The 22,430-nt window shown below is 37.7% G+C and overlaps 4 protein-coding genes across 7 annotated transcripts in view; 3 read left to right on the top strand and 1 right to left on the bottom strand.

Annotated features, from left to right (window-relative positions):
* Positions 1–27: 27 nt before the first annotated feature.
* On the top strand, positions 28–5,779 carry LOC306991184 (uncharacterized protein). 3 transcript variants are annotated; one of them, XM_079598812.1, is made up of 6 exons: positions 28–257; positions 525–605; positions 2,809–2,929; positions 3,232–3,299; positions 3,562–3,804; positions 5,208–5,779. In XM_079598812.1, exons 2-6 carry the CDS (start codon positions 546–548, stop codon positions 5,250–5,252), a joined length of 537 nt encoding a protein of 178 aa, XP_079454938.1. In that variant the 5' UTR covers positions 28–257; positions 525–545; the 3' UTR covers positions 5,253–5,779. The 3 variants fall into 3 exon arrangements, with proteins under 3 accessions (XP_079454938.1, XP_079454939.1, XP_079454940.1); XM_079598813.1 differs by lacking the exons at positions 28–257; positions 525–605 and adding an exon at positions 2,560–2,662; XM_079598814.1 differs by lacking the exons at positions 28–257; positions 525–605 and adding an exon at positions 2,566–2,662 and having other exon boundaries at positions 3,568–3,804.
* Positions 5,780–7,957: 2,178 nt separating this feature from the next.
* slc25a1a (solute carrier family 25 member 1a) lies at positions 7,958–13,276 on the top strand. The gene is made up of 9 exons (XM_079598805.1): positions 7,958–8,473; positions 9,019–9,126; positions 10,280–10,379; positions 10,460–10,598; positions 11,033–11,117; positions 11,532–11,636; positions 11,712–11,827; positions 11,909–11,982; positions 12,060–13,276. Exons 1-9 carry the CDS (start codon positions 8,236–8,238, stop codon positions 12,172–12,174), a joined length of 1,080 nt encoding a protein of 359 aa, XP_079454931.1. The 5' UTR covers positions 7,958–8,235; the 3' UTR covers positions 12,175–13,276.
* On the bottom strand, positions 13,166–21,008 carry nle1 (notchless homolog 1). The gene is made up of 13 exons (XM_079598804.1): positions 20,545–21,008; positions 20,215–20,355; positions 19,115–19,332; positions 18,931–19,010; positions 18,772–18,848; positions 18,572–18,669; positions 17,667–17,859; positions 17,437–17,572; positions 16,867–16,913; positions 16,578–16,780; positions 15,465–15,624; positions 13,731–13,801; positions 13,166–13,617 (listed from the first exon to the last, which is right to left on the bottom strand). Exons 2-13 carry the CDS (start codon positions 20,347–20,349, stop codon positions 13,605–13,607), a joined length of 1,431 nt encoding a protein of 476 aa, XP_079454930.1. The 5' UTR covers positions 20,350–20,355; positions 20,545–21,008; the 3' UTR covers positions 13,166–13,604.
* Positions 20,572–22,430, top strand: part of ltn1 (listerin E3 ubiquitin protein ligase 1) — a 19,976-nt gene continuing 18,117 nt past the window's right edge. For both annotated transcript variants that reach the window (XM_079598803.1, XM_079598802.1), the window contains exons 1-2: positions 20,572–20,730; positions 21,352–21,558. In XM_079598803.1, coding sequence (XP_079454929.1) covers positions 20,689–20,730; positions 21,352–21,558 — 249 coding nt within the window. In that variant the 5' untranslated portion in view covers positions 20,572–20,688. The remainder of the gene's footprint in view (positions 20,731–21,351; positions 21,559–22,430) is intronic.

The raw sequence follows: 22,430 nt of genomic DNA, 5'->3' as shown, positions 1-22,430 counted from the left end.
GAGTCCAGACTGCTGACTGACTGAGGCAGACGAGGCCTGACACCTGAGCTCCACTGCTGTCACTCTTTACAGCAAATCTGCTTGTGAGCCATTGAGATTCATCAAATATTGAATAGCCACAGTTTCCGTTTCGTGAGACGAAGGGGTTAGAGAGAGAGAACTAGAGAGCGGATAAAACCAGAAGAGGTTGTCCCACGGAAACGGGAGGTCAGTGAGATGGCGGGGATGGTTAATGACGACCAAGCGGCCCAAGTGGGGTAAGTGAGCTCCACAACACTTAATTGCTGATGTTTTGGCTAGTGTCAGAGTGCGTTAAAAGGTCTCGGCTGGGGATACTCAAGCCTCTTGAGTGTAATTCGTAGACAGATGGATTAATTGATAACCTCCCGGCGAGGGGTAAATAGCAGGAATTGAGACTAGACCGTCTAGGGACTGTGTGAGGAGAAGTTAAGCCATGTGTTAAGGATTTTATTCAAATGTAAAAATAAACAAAAACAACATGTGCTTTTAATCTCTACCCTCAGTCTTTCTTAGACAAATACAGAATGAGTTCGAGTGATCACAGCAACAAGGAACAAAACTCTCCACAGGATGAACAGCAGCAGGTCAGAGTTGTTCTTTATCAATGGACCAATCAGTACAGAGATTAATAATGATGGAATTTAGGGATTTTCATGTAGCAGTTATTCTCTAAATTAGATTAGTTGTGTGTGTGTGTGTAAAAATATTTCAGTTTCAATGATCATAATTCCATACAGTTTCAATTAAGATGAACCTGTTGACATTGTTGCTTATTACATGGCGCGCTACAATTCTTGATTCTGATTGGTCAGAAAGAGCATATCACACAGAATGCGTTCTGGCCAGTCTGTGGAGCTGGTGTTTAAAAAACGCGAAACTCAGCTTCGTGAAATGGAAAAGAACTCCAGGTCAGACGCGTTTGAAACTTTAATGTTAACAACGTTAAACTTTTATTTACTTAAACTTCACAGCGCGCATGTTTAGGCTACATAAAACAATTGTAAAAAACAACAACAACACAAAACGCGAGAAAGCACAGTGAAATGGAAGAGAACACACAATTTTTGAGTTCGAGACACGTTTTAAAAGTTGAACTTCACTTTATTCATGTAGGAAAGACCGGGTATGGTTTTAACACTTTTTGCTTCAGCATTTAACTAACTGAAATTTTGAGAGCTTAAACCTTTATACAAAGAAAGTATCCACATGTGTTTACTAGCCTACAAAAGACACAAATTCAAACCTCTGTAATCTCACAGCCCTTTTGAGTTGATGTCAAATACATGGTGTGTTTTTGTTACAACCTCACTATACCGGGGTAGGATGTAGGCTAAGTAACATTTCAACTAAACAAAAGATGCAAAAACAGAGGCCACATTATGCAATATGTTTGACAAAATGTGTTTAATGAAACAATCCAAGAGAACAATCCAAAACAATGGCTCTTTCTCTGTAACTGAACAAATCCACTTTCTGTTTGACCCAGGAGTGTTTGCATGCGTGTAAATTAGTCTAACGGGACAAAGTTCCTCAACAATATTGATGCTTAATGAACCACTTGACTCCATTGCACCTGTGTAAAAAACACTGTTAATGTGCGAGTGTATCTATGTGGGAATATTCTCAGAGTCACAATGGTGACAAATTAATGTTTTTAACCTTGGAGTGCAGGGTGTTTTGGCCAAAACAATTACTTTTTCACCACTTAATCAGTGTTTTCTTTATCTGCTTGTGCCTATTTCCAGCTTTGACAATGGCTGCATCCGAAATCACATACTTCCCTGTATAAATAGGTGAAAAACATTGCGTGACGAAAGAAGTATGGCCGAATGCACAGTAGCATTCTCATAAAAGAGTAGGCAAAAAGTACCTGGATGACCTACTACATCTGGTGAGATTCTGAAGTGTGCATGGACACTTTACGATCCGATGAGGCCACGGGAAAGGATTTGTGAATGGCAGTGAAGCGACACAAATGACCGTAGGTCACATGATAATGAGAATATTGCGAATGTAGTACGTCCAGATTACATTCATACTACACACACTCATACTACATAGAACATACTCTATTTTTTTTTTTTTTTAAGTGGCCATCGAGTAATTATTTATTCAAAAAAAGTACCTACTCAAGAGTATGCGATTTCGGATGCAGCCAATCATTATAGGATCCGAGAGGAAGTGGGTAAACACTGAAATGATTATAGGACTCCTAGTTTATCCCTGATTGGTGGAATTGGTTGTGTAGTGTTACTCCCCCCATGTTACAACAATACCCCGGCTGAAATCGCATACACATGGCCTGCCTCATGGGATAGTAAAGTGTCCATCGAATGCACACTTCAGAATCCAGCCGGAAGTAGTTGGCCATCCGGGTACTCTTTGCCTACTCTTTTATAAGTACTGTGAATTTGGACATACTAATTTTGTCGTATACTGTTCTTCGCCTACTATCTAGTAGGGAAGTATGCAATTTCGGATGCAGCCCCCGTCTTCCCTATGTTTAGTGATTTTAACTTGGCGTCTTAAAATGCAAGGGGCAGTGCGCATGGTTACATAAAACAATTAAAAATCAACGCAAAATGCAAGACAGCGCAGCGAAATTAAGAAGAATCGCATGGCCGCGAGACAAGTTTTAAAAGTTCAGCTCATTTGTTTTTCTTATTTTAACTTTGCATCTTTAAACGTCTGAAAAGCAGCAAGTACATTTACATGAACGCAAAAACGTGTTGTGTTAACTGTTCCTAAACTGTGCTAATCCTTCTCTTTCTTTGTGCTGCTTGACAGAGCGTTTCCTGCGAGGAAGGGAGCTGTTGTGTCAGTGAGAGTGTTACACAGGAGAAACCTGAATCCGGTCAGACCCCAAACATTACACAGGCCTTGGCAGCGACTCCGGTACACACACAGAGTACGTCTAAACCTGTCACTGTTACCCAACTGATAAATGCTTACACTGATAATACGGATAAGGAACATTTAAAAATGCTGAACCGTTTGTCCTTGTGTAAATATTCAACCCTGAAATGCAAATGATATTTACTCAGGTGGTGATGGGAAACAATGGCCAGTACACAGGCCTAATTTACTTTTGGCTATTTTGGGCTGTTTGTTCTGTAGTAAACATAAAACTATAGAGCTAGTGAAATATTGCTCAAAGATCTTGTTGGCACATGAAGAAGCCTAAGTTAATGAGTGTGCACTTCACTACAGGAGTTGCCCTTGAACTTTGTTGGTACTGCTTGAAATCTCAACCCACTGAAGGCCTCAACATACCTCAGGTACAGTGGCAAGCTCATGTTTTTAATGTGTGTCAATAGGGCATGCTGTTAATAGATTAATGATCTAGTTTGTCAGCCTTTTTGACACTAGATAGACTCAGGGGTTAGATTTCATTTGACCTGGCATGCTTTCAGGATCTTGTTGCAACCAACTCAGCTGGTTGTAAATTATGTAGCTGAGAGAGTTAGCGTTGCAAAATATAACGTGTCATTCCCGTATCTGTACACTAGATGGAGCAGTTCAGTAACAGTTTTGTTTTAGCTGCAGGTGGACAGTGAGGATCTAACACTGCCCCCCAGTGGTGAGCGCTTGAACTACCAGCGAGACCCTAGGCCTCATTTTGGAGTAGCCCACTCCTCTCGCTCTGTATCTTTTCCCCTGTGGGACACAGATAGGCCAAGAGACATGAAGAGGGGGGAAGAGGAGGAGGAGGCCATGGATTCTGTCAGCTGTTGTCCTCACTGCCATCTTGGGCTGCCACGTGATACACTGCGCTGGCATGAAGTAAGTAGACACACAGTTGTGTTCAGAATGGAATACTTGTGTACTTCTTTCTTACTGTGTTGTATACTGGAGACTTTAATAATACATAAATAAACATATTTTGCAAAAAAAATCATAAGTCATATTTATGAGATGAAAAGTCGAAATTCAGACTTTCATAATTATAACATAAGAAGTAAATACACCAACTGGCCACTTTATTAGGTAAACCTTGCTAGTAATAATTTAATGAACAATTCTCAATTGGTACTAAGGGGCCCAAAGAGTGGCAAGAGAATATCCTCCACAACCACCCCTAGCCTGAACTGTGATGCAAGGCAGGATGGATCCATGCTTTCATGTTGTTTACACCTAATTCTGACCCTACCATCTGAATATCGCAGCAAAAACTGAGACTCATCAGACTAGGCAATCTTCTATTTTCCAAATTTGGGGAGACCGTGCGAATTGTAGCTCAGTTTCCTGTTCTCCGCTGACAGGAGTGTCACCCCATGTTTTCCTGAATTTTTTTTCAATGAAATGATTGCACTTTTAGTTCGATAATGTTTTTTATTAAATATTTTGTATTTTTAGGGGGTTTTATGGTACGTATTATTGCAATGATTATATGATATTATTATTTATTCACTTTTTGAGCATAGACCTGAAAATGAAATTTCCAACTGAAACTGTGGTAAATCTTGAATGCGTTAGAGCACAGACTTAATTTTCATCTCTTTTCAAAGATGACACTTGGCAGATTATTGCTGAAGTGAATAAAGTTTACAGAGTTACAGACTTTTACGTTTATTGTTATGAATAATGCACAAAAATACTACTTTAAATTTTTATATGAAATATATATTTTCAAAAATACAAAATCTACGCCCTTAAACCTAAACAAGTTGTGTTCCAAATTTGAGGTCGATATCTCAAAAAATTGTCTTTCAGTAAGATTTTGTTTGGCCGCAGTACCAAACGTTTTCACTAGATGAAATTGTTTTTTTTTTTCTCTCAATGCGGTCATTTTTGACACAAGTGGCTATTTTTTTTAGGACCATTTAACCTTTTTGAATCATGCCCAAGATTTTTTTTTTGTTTTCACATAGCAAATGCCAAAACCTTTACCAATTTTCGTACCATTCCAATGAAGTAAAAAAGAAAAAGAAAAAAAGGTGTACCTAATAAAGTGGCCTGTGAGTGTACAGTATATATATTATAACCACAAACACTTTTTGTACTCCTGATTATACTGAGTTTGCTTCAAGTTATTCTTCATTTAGTTGTTTATAATGTGCATCGGTTATTGGACACAACATAAAAATAGTATGATGCAAATAAATGTTCACTATTGTGTTATTTATAAGAATTACATTTGATTGACTTTGCTTGCACTGTTGTTTGATTTCTGTCTTTTTGTGCAGGTCAAATGTCTGTTGTTTGATGAGCAGAGAAACAGTTCATCTTAATAAAACTCCAGTAGCTGTCCCTCCGTCTGTTGACGGCTACGAAATAAGCTGTGAAATTGTTGATATTTTTATTCAATCCTCTTTTACCTAAATCTTATTTATAAATGTTAATATATTTTTTAGTAATACATTGTAAACAATTTAAGGACAGGACTGTGTGAAATTATATAATTGCATTTCAATAATACAGTATTACTGTTCTTTGAGGTCAAAAACAACGGTCAACTGCTTCCCTGCTACCAAGTGAAATCCAATTATTTATTTCTGCATTATATTACATACTTTTTCATTTGTCAGCAGTGAGGAAATCTAATCTTTCAAGAGTCATGGATTTCTTGTCTTTACTCTTCACAGAGCTTATTTTATTCATACTATTATAAGCTTGAAATGATGCTAATGCATTATGTGCAATGTTGTCAAATAGTATCGACTAAGGATGTATGTCAAAAATATACATATTACATAAACATTAAAACTGTATGCACTGTTTAGACCTACATTAAAACTGTCAACAATGCTAAGAGTCTAAAACAATTTGTTTGTATTTTTATTTAATAATGTTTATTTATGAATACTTAAAAACAGGTCTTGAGGAGGACTTATTAGACCAGATGTCACTGTTTTATGGAGTCTGGCCATGGCTTGGCTTTCAAGAGTGGTAAACTGATAATGGATTCCATAATCAAGGTGATTAGATATATCAGTGTCTGTTGTGAGTTGTTGACGCGGGAGAAGTTGTTGACCTAAATGTATTTAAATATTTATAAAGATCAGAGTTCATATCTCAAGCACAAACCTCATGTTTCAGGTGTTATCTGAGGCAGCCAAAACCTGGGTGACTCAAAGTTGCCTCAAGCTAAGAATTCACACTTGTCAACATGGTTGAGTCTAGCAACATTCTGCAGCCAGAAGTGTCCTGTTGGCTAATATGTGGCAAAACAAGAATAACAGCCAAAATTGATTCAATTCAAGACAGGACAGGACAACTCAATTTCACATAAACAAGCCTGTAGTGTATTATGTTATTTTCTTCAAGCGTCTTGGAGACATTGCCTCAGAGTTCTTCTGGATTTAGTCAGTCTCAGTTTTTCCTGTTTTTTTTTAGACGGACTTGATGTTAGATGGATAGATTGATAGATAGATGAATGAAACAAACATTCAGTGACAGGAATAACACTAGAGAAAGTATTTTCTGTGAAAAATCCAAACCAACCAATACCAACCAGTATCTATATCAATTGTGCAGAGTAGCATGCAGTAAACTTTAATGGAGTCAAAGTGAATAATACCTAGAGGTATTGTTTGAATACATGTAGGTGCAAGTTAGATAAACAGGCAAATGAAGAGCAGTTAGAAGAAGGACTCAAAAAGTACCATCAAATAATTTTATTGAGCTCAAAAGGTCCAGCAGCCTCGGTGAGGGTGCAACCGTAAGATCTCAGTGCTAGGTTAAGTTTTCAATTGGAGTAGAATGCATACGGATTCCAAAATCCAGAAAATAACATGGAATTGTGGATAAAATATTTTAAGATAACGGAAATTGTTTGGGTGCATATGTTATTCAAGAGTTTAATTGAATAACTACCCACATGCAAACAGTCTGAAGAAAATCATATTGCTTGACTTAACAAATACAATTCAAGCCACCTATTCAGTTCTCTTCTCAATCGCAATTTAAGCTCCGGTTCAGTTGATAAAATATAGTAGAAAGATGTCCTTTTACTTGGAGCGACCTTATATACGGTCTATGGGAGTGACGGAGCAAAACCCGCCTCCATCATTGTCACCCTGCTCTTATCTCCAGTACTGGTCCTGTCTCTCAATAGCAATGTGTGGCCATGAGGTGGGGTGAAAAATTGGGAAATTGCTGGCAGCATTTGAGGGACACATCTGTGTCCTGTATCCTGTTCTGCATGGAGCAGCTAATACACTAGTAGCGTACAGCTGAATAAACCGTCTGTGTGTTAGTTTTGTATGTCTGTGCAACAAACAAGCTGAAAATAAAATATTGCACTCCACATTCACACCGATTATAGCCGCCACCCAACTCAAACACCCACAACATTCACACCGTAACACGAGACCAAACCATGTCAAGTATAATAAGAATCATGTAGGACCATAAAATGTCTACAAATGTACAACAAATGCTCAGTAAATGAGGTGTTTAATTTTCTGAAAATTATAACTAAGCCTTGCTTTCATGAGTTTGCCAATTTCTTGCAAAATAAAACAAACAAACAAACAAGCATCAGCAATAAAAAAATTAAAATTAAAATAAAAATGCAAACTCCGGAGTGGGTAACAGGGTTGCAATCTTAGCCACACAATGGACACAAAGGACTATAGTTGAGACCAAAAGTGGGTTTGTATTTATTAGTAAACTTATAAACATATAGGCCTATTAATAAACACATATTTGTTTGATCATTTGTCTTACCTAAATCTTGGATAATAGGATTGAATGCTGCTGCCAACATTTTTTACTTAAAATTAGTTATTCGTAAAAAAAAAAAAAAGAAAGATATATTGCATTAATGTCAATTCAACATATTCCATTATTGTTGCATGGTTTTAATTTTGAGATACAGTTCAAAATATCTGATATTGTGCAAAATGTCCTGTTTGACAGTAAACTCAAACATTTTCTGATCAAACATGTATTATTATTATATGTTTAAAAAACCCCGCTAGAATGTGGGTGTGGATGTAAGGTAATACAACTGAACCAATTGTTTCGGCTAATACACATGATTAATATTACATAAGATGAGTAGAGTAATAAAATAATCAAATGTTTAAAACGGACCAATGACTGAGCTCGCTGCATGACCTCTTTATTAATATTCATGAGCTCCTCGCCGCGCCACGCCTCGGAGTGGTCTTCCTGTGATTGTGTTGTCTTCGTCCTATTGGGCAGACGCATCCTGCGCGTCGTCACACAGCACAGATTTTCACTTTGCGCTTTAAACATCATTAAATCATGTCGTCTTTGTATAAACCGTTTTCTGTTTCGGAGGGACCGTGCAAAGATGCTATACTGAGACGAGGATGCACACCGCAACAGCATCCTGAAGCGCTGACCCGGATTGCCTCCGCTGGCGGGGGCTCGACGCGCACTTTTACCCCAATTCCCCAAATTTATCCAGGCCAGAGGAATCTTGCGGCCGCTGCAATCGGAGGGAGAAAAATCACGCATCCGTGGAAAGCTATTCTTGCAGGTACATGCGTATTTGTGTTTGTGTTAGAAGCACACAAGCGCTAATGTTTTGGTGAATCACGCGATACCCTATTATGCGCGAGCCCACAACAACAGTCATGCGTGACCACGTTGGCACGTCCCCTTCCATAACCCTTACAGTCTGCCATTACTGTGAAACTCACTCTCAGTCCATGACCTCCTTCATGTCTTTGCTGGGTCAACTGTCAACCAAATGGTAGCATCCAGAAATTACATTTGTTTACTAATTTGTTTAAATAGGTTTGGACAGTTAAAACACTATGGTTAATTAATATAAATGTCAACTAAACTACTTAACCATATTCCAACAAAACTAGTTTGGTTACAGTGTTGCATACATTGGGTTTTAAACAACCAAGTACTACTAAAACAACATGACCTTGTATGAAACTGAATTGTCCTTGATGGAAGTTAAACAACTGTAAGCTTAAACAAATCACAGATTGCTGCTGATGTCACTGCCGCTGATGTCACTGAATGCAATTTAGGCACGCTTTATTTACTGATGATATTATTTTTACCCAGGTGGCATTGCAGGAGGCATTGAGATCTGCATCACATTCCCAACGGAGTACGTGAAGACCCAACTACAGTTAGATGAGAGAGCTAACCCTCCTCGGTACCGAGGCATAGGTGAGGGCAACTGGCATGACATTTAAAATCACCAATATCTCATTTCTGAAAGCATGTTTCTTTTTGTCCTTCTAATGTTTAATCAGAATATCATAACTGGACTTTTCAGTGAAAACAACAGACTTGTGACTTCTGCAGGACTTCTCCAATAATGAGTCATTTTTTCTCAGACGTACGACACAATACAGAAGAAAGATCTGTTGCTACTCGTTTCATTGCAACTCAGTTTGGCCTGCCTCTGTTACTGTGACAATGCGGGTGACAATAGGATATAGAGATATATTGACTAGCATTGTTCATGTTTGTTGGTTGGATTCCAGACGTTGTTTTTTAGCTGCTGGAGGTTGTTGGCACGGTCTTGAGTCTTTCCTCTATATAGATCAGCCCTCCATTTTGCACTGATAGGGTCTAGGAGTTACCGGTAGTTGGTTTGCTGAAATCTATCAGATCTCTTTTCAGGACATCTTTATACCTAATTCTTCGTCTACCAGCAGTGCGGGCACCCTTCTTGAGCACACTGCAGAACTGCGTGGGGTATGCTTGAGGGGGGCGTTCTGGTGACATGTCCATCCCATCTGACACAAATTCATTTAAAGGTTGGAGGAAAGTGGTTCACTTTTGGTCACTTTTCGCTCGCTGCCATAGTCTATGTTACCAGTGTTCAGCTACACAGGTTACATCACTTGCCTACCGCGGCACCGGCACTGTTGTTTAGATTTTTTTGGATAGTAATACAAATTATATAGTTAATTTAGAGAACAGACACTACAGTTAAAAACTGAACAACTGAAACATCTGCACAATTCAGCGTGAGCTGAGCGAGAGTCGCTGCACAGATCAGCAGCAGGAGTCAGTTTTCATTTATCACTTGATGGCGGAAGATTTGGTTTCAAAGCGAAATGTAAAAGCGCCTATTTGCCAATATTTTGGATTTAAACCCAATGCTCATAGGGAACCTGCAAACATTAATGAGGCAATCTTTAGACTTTGCCTGATGAAGGTGGTAGCATCCGGAGGTAACATTTCTAAATTAACTTAATTTTGTCCTAATACTGTTTGAAAGGACAATGACAAGGCATTGATTTTGCTTAATGTAAATCGGGGCCTTAACTGAATGTGTAAATAAAATTGTGTAACCTGTATTTTTGCGCAGGTGATTGTGTTAAGCTGACAGTGCAGGATCATGGGTTGAGAGGTCTGTATAGAGGGCTTAGTTCACTGCTTTACGGATCCATCCCGAAATCTGCAGTACGGTAAGAAACATTGGTCTTTACCTGTTTTAGCATGAATAGTGAGTCTTTTGCTTACGCTTTTGTTTTTGACATTATGGCAGGTTTGGAACATTCGAGGTTCTTAGTAACCCGATGAGGGACGCCACAGGTCGGCTTGACAATAAAGGAAGTTTACTGTGTGGGCTTGGAGCGGGAATTGCAGAAGCGGTGTTGGTGGTCTGTCCAATGGAGACAGTCAAGGTGGGACTGTAACTAGTTATTTTGGTTATGCATTAGGGCCGGAACGAAGCGTCAACATAATTGATTACGTACTGTTTATGTTCATCCCTAATATCCTTTCATGTTTCACACAAAACAAAACTCTTGAGCAGATACTAGCTAGTGGCTAGTATGGCAGGTTGGATTCATACAGCATTTTTTTTTTTTTTTTATGAGCATGACAGCCCCATTCTTTAACCAAACACCTGCACATTTTCAGAACTGCACTCTTGACAAACCTGTGCTGAATGAACGGAACCGCTCTGGACAACTAGTTCATCATACTGTATATTGTGAGAGCCACAGTGTACTGTATAATCATGACGGATTTACTCTCAGAGGAGGAGAGATTATTTGTGTTCATACATTCTGATTTGTGTATCTTACTCAATATATCCCGTCTGTATTATTTTCAGGTGAAGTTCATTCATGACCAGTGCTCTCTGAGGCCACGCTACCGAGGGTTCTTCCACGGCGTACGGGAAATCATCAGAGATCAAGGTACTTCTATTAGACCAGTACAAATGTATTAATAGAGACAGTAGGAAGAGATGGACCATTCATAGAAAAATGTATGGGGGTTGTAGAAAATAAAATATAAAAAACCATAACGATTAACTAATATACATATTTATATATATATATATATATATATATATATATATATATATTTAAAAAAACAATTAAAATATAGAATAAACTAAGTTTTTTTGGGGGAAAAAAGCATAACATGTATAATAAAAATAGTTTTTGAGAAATAAAATATAAAATAATGTATACAATGTAAAATAAAGCTTTTGAAAGATTCAAATAAAATGATTTAAAAAAAAAATATTAACATTTATTCTATATAAAATTAAACTGTTTTTGAAAAATCTAACAAAAGTGTCTAATATATGTATTCCGTGTTTGTAGGTGTACGAGGGACATATCAAGGACTGACTGCTACACTTCTGAAGCAGGGTAGCAACCAGGCGATACGCTTTTATGTTATGAACTTGTTGCGCAACTGGTACAAAGGTGAGGATGAGATCCAACAATAATACTCTAAGTATGTGCGTTTCAGGAAACTGATCATTTTGGCTTTATCTTCAGGCGATGACCCCAGTCGTGACATGCACCCGCTGGTTACAGCGATGTTCGGAGCGACAGCTGGGGCGGCTAGTGTTTTTGGGAACACACCCCTTGATGTGGTGAAGACTCGAATGCAGGTTAGCAGAAGCTTCTCAAATAATTCATTAAAACTACGTTTAAATACCACTTGTTGACATTTTATAATCTATTTGTCTTAGGGTTTGGAGGCTCACCGCTACAAGAGCACCATGGATTGCGCATTCCAGATATTGAAGAATGAAGGCCCTCAAGCGTATGTTTCCTCATAAATATTATTTCCTTTTAACTTCCTTTTCTTCTGCCTTACACTTTTCTTGCTTTGAATCGCAGGTTCTACAAAGGCACAGTCCCACGATTGGGCCGAGTGTGTCTGGACGTTGCCATTGTCTTTGTTCTCTATGAGGAAGTCGTGAAGTTACTGAACAACGTCTGGAGAACGGACTGAAGATAGACCAGGGTGAACTCACTGAACGAGACATATATTGAACTGACTGAACTATTCAAACACAGTTGGCCACGTCAGTCAAGTTTAAAGATCCAGACATGAACCGTGACCTCTGGCCCAGAGGATTTAAACCATCCATCCGTGTCTGTATAGTTAAAACCAGGGCCTTAAGCAATGAGAAGGAACCTGTAGCTTACAGTATATTTATTGACGCGCAAAAATATTGATGGATGAAAAGCATATCATCAGTTTGCATTCTTCGGTAAAATCATGCAAGTGTCTTCTCACCACCACCATGCTTTTAAAGAGATTGTCGTGAGACAATCCACTCATGTGGCATGAAACACTCATGTGGCATGAAAAGCACTACCAAGTACACAGACATATCAATGTAATGCACATGTTCTTTTGCCCTAGTTTACGTGCACAGTTACACTGGAAATGGTTTAAATGTGCTTTTGTAAGAACTTGTATCTTGATGTTGTCATACACCTCAAAACCGGTAGAGGCCAAGACATTCCTGTTGATATTGAATTAGCATGCATAATTGGCATCAAGACCAGGATGTTCAAGCTCGAGTACCGATTCAATGTAACTCATGTTTTGTTTGCGTTTTTTTATAAAATGTAAATGGCAGTTTTTTTTGTAATTTATTTATAAGCTTTTTCATTAAGGTGCATTTCCTCACAAAGGTTGCCTGTTATGTACTAGTTGCGCTACTTTTGTGTTTGTGTCCCATATATAAGCAGTGCTTCTTCAAAACAGATCCTGAATACGTCACACAGATTCAATAAACCAAATAGGTTCGGTTTCCCGTCCTTGTGACCTTATTGAGTAGCCAATATTGATCAATTGATCCAAACTCTTTGAATTCTATCTTAAGGCTCTTAACGTCATATACCTGTTGTGCGATAACAACAAACTGCTTTTGATGCTACAGTTGTTCATTCAAGATAAGAAAGTCTCACACACAACACAGACCCCATAAATATCCTTTAACTGCTTGTTTAATGAGAAAACGTCTCTGCTGACGTAATGCGGTCCACTGTGACGATGCTGGTTATCTCTCGGCACTGGAACAGACCCGCTTAATGCCGCCTGTATCACAGCATTAGGGATTAAGTTAATTACAAAGAATGTGTGTGAGAAAGATTACACAGATTAGACTGGGTCAGATCGCACTGCACTTCCACAGGGCAGTTGCTCATTTGAGTGGTGTATCGGGCGTTTTATCTTCCCGCTATCTGGCCCGACAACATCAGAGAGCATTATATGTCAACTATTGTGATGCTGTCGAAGTGGCTTCGTTGGACAAATAGGCTAAGGCTTAGTGCTCCAACTCTTGCTGTTCACTGTCCCGTGGGGGGTGATGCTTCGAGACGCCTGATTGGCTGTTGCATGCAGAGCCTGGGGCCGCTGGTTTCTCCAGGTTACTTCCTCCATCTAATGGAGAAAAGAAGATAAGACATGCCAAGTGTTCCTACCAGGTAGTGTCACGCACAGTATTGTGCGGGCATGGAAATAAATAATCTGTGCAGGATATAGGAGTCACTTACATTCTTAAACACTTGTCTTTCCCACCGCTGGCCACTCTCTGCCCATCGGGACTCCAGTCAACCGCAAAAACCTGAGCATTAAAAGAAAATAGATGAGTGGTGTTTGTCCATGCATGACATGCAGCTCTAACACAAGGATGGTTGTTGCCAAGGCATTGCTACGCTGTTAAGGTATTCAGAGTTTTTGGCACGTTATGTGGTCGCTAGGGTGTTCTGGGTAGTTGCTAGGTGACTGCTTAGAGACCCAAAATAAAGTCATTTCTAGAAGTGGGAAATTACTGTAAACTACAGGTGAAACTTGAAAAATTTGAATATCATACAAAAGTTCATTTATTTCAGTAATTCAACTTAAAAGGTGAAACTAATATATAGACCCATTACATGCAAAGTGAGATATTTCAACCCTTCATTTTTTATAATTTTGATGATTATGGCTTACAGCTATGAAAACCTTTTCGAAATATTCTAATTTTGAATTTGGGGTTTTCATAAGCTGCAAGCCACCACAGTCATCAAAATTATAACATATAAAGGCTTGAAATATCTCACTTTGCATGTAATGAGTCTATATAATATATTAGTTGAATTACTGAAACTTTTGCACGATATTCACATTTTTCGAGTTTCACCTGTATTTCTATTTATTAAGATAGCAATTTAAAAAAAAATAGCAATTTATAAACTATAGATAACAAAAATGTAGGCATATTTACTCAATTTTATTTGTATATCTTACTCTGCTTTTACATGCAACTGAGAATCATAATATTTAATTGTATAACTAGTTTTAGGAAAAAAACTTTCGTTAGGTAAACAAACTTAATTTTTTTTTTTTTTTTAAACAAAGCTGATATAAAAATTTTATGAAAAACCTACATGAAAATGAACAATTTTGCATTGTGAACTAACTGAAATAATTGTTGAAGTACTAAAATTCCTAAAACTGAAATAAAAAAATGAGAGCTATACAGAAATAAATGAATAAAACGCAGAAAAAAAATGACAAAAGCATAACAAACTTACTAAAACTGAAATTAAAATGAAAATAAAAGCTAAATTAAAAATACTCTATAAAATCCTATAATAGTATATTAAATATATATATAATACTAAAATAACACTGATGTGGGTGTACTGAATAAAAGTCGTTCTAAATCCCTGGTCCTCATGTAATGCCTGACTTTAAACTACAGGAGTTTTAAAGTCCTAACCGATTGTGAAATCTGGTTGCAGATCGGGAGCAGAAAAGCAGATGTAAACAAAATATCTGTCCTTCAGATCAAGTCATATTTGTGAAAAGGTTGCCGTACCCAAGGAAAGCGAAATCTTTCAAAAAAATGTTTCATTACATTATCTTTAAATGACATTTTTGTTGAATGAACGGTTTAATGACAGACCTACTACCGGTAGTTTCTTATTGGCTATTGTGACAGTACTGACGTAATCACAGTCTTGCTCATCCCGATTTAAAATCCTAAATATCAAACATGTTTGATATGATTGGGGCAGGGGCCCGATTTGTGTGAGATTCGATCGGCAGGTGCAAGATTCGATCTGTTAACGCCTCACATTATATAATCTAATCATAACGCATAGATAATCAGAGGTCCTCGACAAGGTTTTTTCTCAGATTCTCGAGAGGGGAAAATAGGGGGATAAATCGGCCAAAAACTCCTATAGTGTGAGTCTGGCATAAGACTCTACCCTCTGAACAAAATCCATTCACGGTCTTACCTCATCAGCGTGGCCAGGCAGATCAGCGTTCAGTTTGCCCGTCTTGATGTCCCACACCTTCAGAGTGCTGTCACTGCTGCCACTGACCAACAGACGGCTGTCTGCAGACCACGCCACCTGGTACACTGGCCCGACATGACCGCGAAGGGAGGCCAGGTACCTGGAAAACATAAAAAAAAAAGATCTTAAAGTTCTTTAATAGACTTTCACAGCGTCAGAGAAAACATAGTCTGTGCACTGTGTATACTGGCTGTGTTGTTGCCATGTGCAAACAAGCAAAATATGCTGTGATTTGCTGACGTGATCTGAGTGCCTCCTAGTGTACACTACTGGAAGTACACTATGGTTCTGTGCCACCATGAATCCATTTACAAAGGCTGCATCCGAAATCACACACTTCTGTACTATATAGTACTATCTATGCGAAGAGTAGTATTTCCGAATTCAGTTTTCATAAAACGTAGGGTCGGAAAGTACCTGAATGACTAACTATTTGCGGTGAGATTCTGAAGTTCATATACAATAGACGCTTTGCTTTCCCATGGGGCCACGGGAGAGGAGTTTTGAATGGCAGTAAGTGAAGCAACGCAACTTAAGCTGATGTGTCACATGACAATGACAAAGTACATCCGGATTACATTCGTACTATACACATTCACAAATACCAGTACTTTTTTACGGTCTCAAAGTAATTCATTATTCAAGTACCTATTCAGAAAGACTGATTTCAGATGCAGCAACAAGCTGATTGGAATGGAATACAAGCTTACTGCATACTATATTGTAAAAGTTATATGTGAAGCAATAGTTCATATGTCAAATTAAACATTTCAAACAGTAGTTTGTATTACAACGTCATAACTTTTGAAAGTGCATTGCATTGTGGGATACCCAGTGAAGTGAAATTTAGTAAGTAATTCTTGACATATATAATATTCAAATACTAGTCTATGCACAAACTTTACATACTGTGTGTAAACTGTATGCAAACTGTATATACTTATATTAGTATTAATATAAAATACTGCAGTTATAATATAAATATGGTAGTATGCTAATATAAACATAGCCAAAGTCTCAAATCAATCAGGGATATGTGACCACCCTACTTACTTTCCTGTCTTTCCGTCCCAGATCTTTATAGACTTATCAAAGGAAGCGCTGGCGATCAGTCGTGTGTTCGGGGAGAATAGCACCTCATTGACCAGCGCTTGGTGACCTGTCAAACGGGCCACCGGCTTCTTCTCCTCTGCTGGGTTCCATAAGAACATTGTGAAGTCGTCTGATCCCGACACCAGCCTCTCATGACCTTCACCCTTTAGAAGACCAAATGTTTAGTTTTTTTTATACATAAATCCCATCTCTCACAAGTTGATACTGTATATAGAATGGTCTCACTCACTCTGACGTTGTTGTAGCGCTTCAGAGCCTTTTCTTTGATTTCGTCCACTGCGGAAAATGTATTTATATTTACAAAATGATCCTTATTACATTCACTACCATTCAAAAAGTTTGGGCTCAATACGATTTAAAAATAAATAAATACTTTTATTCAGCAAGGACACGTTAAATTGATCAAAAGTGAAAGTAAAGACATTTATAATGTCACAAATAAATTCTGTTCTATATTGAACTTTCTATTTATTAAACAATTCTGAAAGAAAATGTGTCCGTTTCCACAAAGCAGCACAACGTCAACGTTTACGTTGATAAAAAAAAATACTGAACACCAAATTATTTAAAATTAAATAAAATGATTTCTGAAGGATCATGTGACTAAATAAATCACAGGAATTTTAAATTGAAATAATTTTTCACAATATCACTGTTTTAAATGTATTTTCTATCGAAAATAAATGCAGCCTTGGTGTTCATTTTTCAGAAACTAAAAAAAAAAAAAAAAAATCATACCAACCCCAAACTTTTGAACAGCAGAGTACAATAATAAATCCATTGCTATGCTGAAACCTACATGATCCAGTGAGATCCTGAGGGTTTATGGTTGCGGTAGCTGGCTCAAATGCTCCTGTGCGCAGAACGTAGTCGGTGCTGAGGGCCAACGTGTTGACCCAGTGAGCGTGACCTTGCAATGTACGACACTGAACTCCCTGCGGAAAAGATGAGAGCAGATATTCACACCATAATCCCTAGTAAACATGGTTTTAAGTTATATTTGATCCATTATGAGTGGAAACATCTTACATCTTTGGCTCTCCAGACTTTAATGGTTCTGTCCTGAGATGAGGTGTACAGGAGACCATCACCTCCCCATTTTACACACGTCACAGAGTGCGTGTGGCTGGTCAGGATCTTTTCACAACGGCCCAAAACCGTATCCCATATCCGAATCGTACAGTCTTTACTGGTGCTAGCCAAATACCGACACTCTGGGTTTCTGTGATGGAGTGAAATTTGATCAAATTTGTTATTTTGATATGACATTTTGTTGAATTAAACAATTCTTAAATAATAAACAATAATTTAATCATTTTAAAACATAATTAAATGATACAAATACATTATTAGCATTTATAATAAGTTTGAATTAATTCACTGTAGAGCTCAAATAACGTAAACATTCAAATTAACAAATATAAAACAGACATGTATAAATACTTTGATTACAATTAGTGGCGATATCATAGAAAGCAGGTTGGCTGATTTAGGATATCATTCTTTCATTTAAAAGATAGTAAAAACACATGCATAACAATTGCTGAAATTAGAAATAAATAATTGTAAAATATATACCGGTATTATGAAATACATAAGCACACCTCACAGCTGGATTTTCCAAAGTTTGCAAGATACGTGAAATTAAATGTTTATTAAACAGTCAAAGGCCTGTTTAAATGATATAAAAGTGTATTTGCTGAATGTTGAAGGTAGATGATAGTGTATGTGTTTTCCTTTCTATTATGCATACAGTTTAATATTTTACAGCTTTGTCTAATAATTTATCAGACAGAACTGTTAAACAGAGATTTTTAATTAATTAATTAAAGGCTTCTTTTCATAAACACTTTTTTTATACTGGTTGAAACTCTCTTCACATCCTGATCTTATCAGCAATAATTACAAGTCTTAAATGATTTTTCAAAACTCACAGGTGGAGAGGTTCCCAGCATAGCCAGGTGATCCACTTTGTATGTCCCGTTAAGGTCTTTCCGATCTGCCTTCCTGTGATCGGATCCCACAAGAAGATCTGCAAAAAAAACCCACATCAGATACAAAACAATATCTTAGACCTAAATAACTTATAGTACACTGGAATTTCAGTGACTTAAAATGAACATGACATGCTCACCTGACTGTTTTTGCACCCTGATGCTAATTTCTTGCCATCTGGAGACCAGGCAATGGATAAAACCCAGTGTGTGTGACCTTATAAAACATGATGGACATAATGTCAGGTGATTGGTTAAACTATATTTAGTAACATCTAAAGGTTATGTGATGAACTGACCCCTAGCGGTGTGGTGTGGCGTTTCTGTGCTCAGATCCCAGAACCTCACTGTGGTGTCTCCAGATCCACTGGCTAGATATCTGAAATAAAAAAAGCTTTATCTGGATGCATACAGTCTGATATGTTATATATTTATCTGTCTTTATATAAATTAGCATGTGATATTACGGTTTAATCTACTTACTTTCCTGTAGGGCTAAACGCCACAGAGATGACGGCCTCTGTGTGGCCCTCCAAAGAGCTGGTGCATCGAGCCACGGCCCGCACACGGAATACGGCCTGCGGCTGGTACACAACTGGCAGCACCTGCTCAGTCTCCAGGCCCAACGTCTCCACACAAGTGCCCAGGGACGACACCACCTCTGCATCTTTAACAAAGAACAGGAATGGCACAGGCTCCTCCTGTAGACAGGCAAAAAGATAGGGGTTATGAAATGATAAAAGCTGCATCATTCATAACCAGCCTCTAGTCATCCAATGTAATGCAACAAAATATATTTTCAGGCAAAAGCTATTCATAACTCTATTTAATTGTACAGAATACACTGTGCAAAAGGATGGTTATTTACGTTCGTTAACATGATCTTTTAGAAATTCAGGTTCCCTCGTAATCTTTAATCACACTAAATCCCCCTCCCTCTTACAGTTACATCTCTTCTCTTATGACATGTTTACTGGCGTGAGGGCGGGGCAACTCACATGACATCACAGCAATAGCAAACCACAACCATCCAATCAATTCCCGAGGAACAAAATCAAGTCCCGCCCTACATTTTTCTCTTCCAACAAGCCTTTCACTATACATCACTTTAGGGAAATAAGACTATCACAACTTCCGTTTCATGCCAACTTTAAAATGTAGGAAAAAACTTTTACATATTTACATTAGCCTACAATTACCTTTTAGTTTTTTTGCAATTCACTCAAATAGTCTATACTCAAAAGAACCAAAATATATTTCAACATAAAAAAATATGTAAGCAAGCGTAATTATAAGTATTACATTATTTACTCTGCAAAAATCTGAAAAAAATGTTAAAATAGCTTTAGATGAAGTATGCCACACTACTATCACATGTTATGCCAAATACACAAATACAAAATGTTATACATAACAAAGTGTTATACATAACATATAATGTATAACACATTGGGATAAGTGTTGTTATACTTTATAGATTGCACTAAACTACGCATACAGGACAGGTATAACACTACAATTCAAAAGTTTAAGTTCAGTGAGATGTTTGAAGCACATACTCCAGTCCATCGTTCCTACTGTACCTTCTGTAAGAGTGCGTTGCAGACCAGCTGTAGTTTGTCTGGGCTGATGTCCAGAGGCACGTCGAAGGGGGATCCGAGGACCTCACCGCTCTCATCCTGGAGCTGGATCAGCACACGCTCCACGTCCACACTCATCCTTCCCTTTAAACCACAAACACATCGACATAAACACTATCAGTTTTAAAGCACGTGAGGCACGACGAACGTGTGGAACAAGTTATTTTTCAAATCAAATATCTGTCAGTAAAACTATTATAAATTGAAGGAATTAACAATAATTCCAATATGTATACATAACACAACACTATCCATCTAGAAAAACAGAATTACCTGTCGTTATTGATCACAGCTCACTTCACGTGTGCAGCTAGCAGTATTTTGGACGCACGCAAACTGCGTGTGCGTGACATCATAACCGCGCGCCTAGTGTGACTGTACTGAAGTCGGAAAAGCAGACGCTCAACCGACACGAGAATGGGTGGCAAAAATAAACAGAGAACGAAAGGAAATGTTCGAGTAAGACAAATGAAAGTTATTCAATTACCAATATTTTCTAACAAGTCAACTCGTTGAAATTATCTAAAGTCAGTGTAGTTGACAGAATAACACAGGCCAGTGTTGTAAACTGTGACAGCATGACAAACTGTAGCTCGCTAAAACAAATCGCTATTATGTACTTGCTTTGTCTTATTGTATAAAAGTAATGTTACTGTTTATGAAACCTTAGATTTGTTAAGAATTTTGTTGTCGTGTCTGATATGTAAACCTGTGTTCTTGTAGTCCTGACGTCACGTGTTTGTCGTGTAAACAAGCAGAAAGTTAATTAGTTCCCTTTTTTTTAAAAATACAATAGGATTCTGCTGGACTTAGTTGATAAGTTCTAGTTCATTTATTATTCATAAAGCACATTTTAAACAGTCCTTTAGGACTAAGCAATGTGCTGTACAGGAGCATGACAAAGGTGATAAAGAAGGTGCTACTCTAATCTGTACAGGCAAGCTAAAAAAAATAGAAAAGTGCATTAGTTGAGCCACTTATTATGATGGTGATTACCTAACTATATCATTGGACCGTAGTCATCTAGATATGAAATGGTCATGAATGTGCAATGACAGCCCTGTGTTTTCTCTCTTTCAGCCGTCCAGCAGTGGCAGAGCTGCTGATCTGTTGGCCAGGGAGAGTGGTGTCGTACCTGGGTTTGTGGGATTCGGTGTCTCAACCTCCAATGATCCAGGATATGTACCTGCAGTACAGGGGGCTGAGGAGATTGACAATCTAGTTGATGCAGACTTCCGCATGGTTCTACGGAAATTGTCCAAGAGAGATGCAGTCACAAAATTGAAGGTATCATTTGTTGTGATTGATTGGAGCACTGTTTCACAGTCTAGTGTCACAAATAAATATTGCCTAGAGGTCATATATTTGGTCATTGTTTGATCAGTGATAATTAAAATTGAAATATGTGGATCACTAAGCATTGTCAGGGTCAGGGTCTCTCACACATATTTTCATAGCCTGTTACCTCTCACTGTCCTGATAGTGGGATATTTAGTACACCTTTTTATAATTTAAAAGCTTAAACAGTCAAAAATCATCCTATGAAACCGTTTTGAAATTGAACATGCTGATACTATTGGAAAAGTTACTTTAAAACGTTTTAGCGGACTTAGTTTTTGTTATATGACCTTCAAAATTGGAAAACATCTTTGATATATGGCTTTGATTTCCTATCAATTTTATTGTGTGGAATATATATTTAGTATAAAATATATATAATATATATTTGTTTTACGTTTGAGCAGTAGGCCGACCTAATATAACTATAATACAACAGTACGTTTGAGCAATCTAATACAAACTATATATTTCTTTACATTTTTGCTTAAACTTATATCATTAAAGTGTAAGTAACGTAGTGTAAATAAAGAGACCTACCTTAGGTCTGTATTCCAAACCATTCATGAATTACAACCATTTAAGTTCAGATCTATGCTGTAAAAGGTTACAGTTAAAGGGGCTGTAAGCAATATCTGAGGAACACTGATGATATTTCAAATCAGTTTGTTGTCAAATTTTTGTTAGTCACCAATAGCACACCAGCTCCAGACAAACAATGACACTAAAACTGTCCTGTTACTATAGCTAATATGACAACAACAGTGTATCTTTAACGTCACTCATGTATGGAGCAGAAACAACGCAACCTCTGCGTCTGT

The sequence above is a fragment of the Phoxinus phoxinus genome, assembly GCF_949152265.1.
Source record: "Phoxinus phoxinus genome assembly, chromosome: 23".
Classification (NCBI taxonomy): domain Eukaryota; kingdom Metazoa; phylum Chordata; class Actinopteri; order Cypriniformes; family Leuciscidae; genus Phoxinus; species Phoxinus phoxinus.
Note: the sequence above shows the minus strand (reverse complement) of the source record. Positions and strands in the feature narration are given on the sequence as shown.

Excerpts from the sequence above, each read along its gene's own strand:
- LOC306991184 (XM_079598812.1), top strand. The coding sequence starts at position 546 with ATGAGTTCGAGTGATCACAGCAACAAGGAACAAAACTCTCCACAGGAT. Across the intron at positions 606-2,808 it reads CACAGGATGAACAGCAGCAG|AGCGTTTCCTGCGAGGAAGG; the intron begins GTCAGAGTTGTT and ends GCTGCTTGACAG. Across the intron at positions 3,805-5,207 it reads ATACACTGCGCTGGCATGAA|GTCAAATGTCTGTTGTTTGA; the intron begins GTAAGTAGACAC and ends CTTTTTGTGCAG.
- slc25a1a (XM_079598805.1), top strand. The coding sequence starts at position 8,236 with ATGTCGTCTTTGTATAAACCGTTTTCTGTTTCGGAGGGACCGTGCAAA. Across the intron at positions 9,127-10,279 it reads TCCTCGGTACCGAGGCATAG|GTGATTGTGTTAAGCTGACA; the intron begins GTGAGGGCAACT and ends ATTTTTGCGCAG. Across the intron at positions 10,380-10,459 it reads ATCCCGAAATCTGCAGTACG|GTTTGGAACATTCGAGGTTC; the intron begins GTAAGAAACATT and ends ACATTATGGCAG.
- nle1 (XM_079598804.1), bottom strand. The coding sequence starts at position 20,349 with ATGAGTGTGGACGTGGAGCGTGTGCTGATCCAGCTCCAGGATGAGAGC. Across the intron at positions 19,333-20,214 it reads GCAACGCACTCTTACAGAAG|GAGGAGCCTGTGCCATTCCT; the intron begins GTACAGTAGGAA and ends GCCTGTCTACAG. Across the intron at positions 15,625-16,577 it reads TGGGACGGAAAGACAGGAAA|GTACCTGGCCTCCCTTCGCG; the intron begins GTAAGTAGGGTG and ends TATGTTTTCCAG.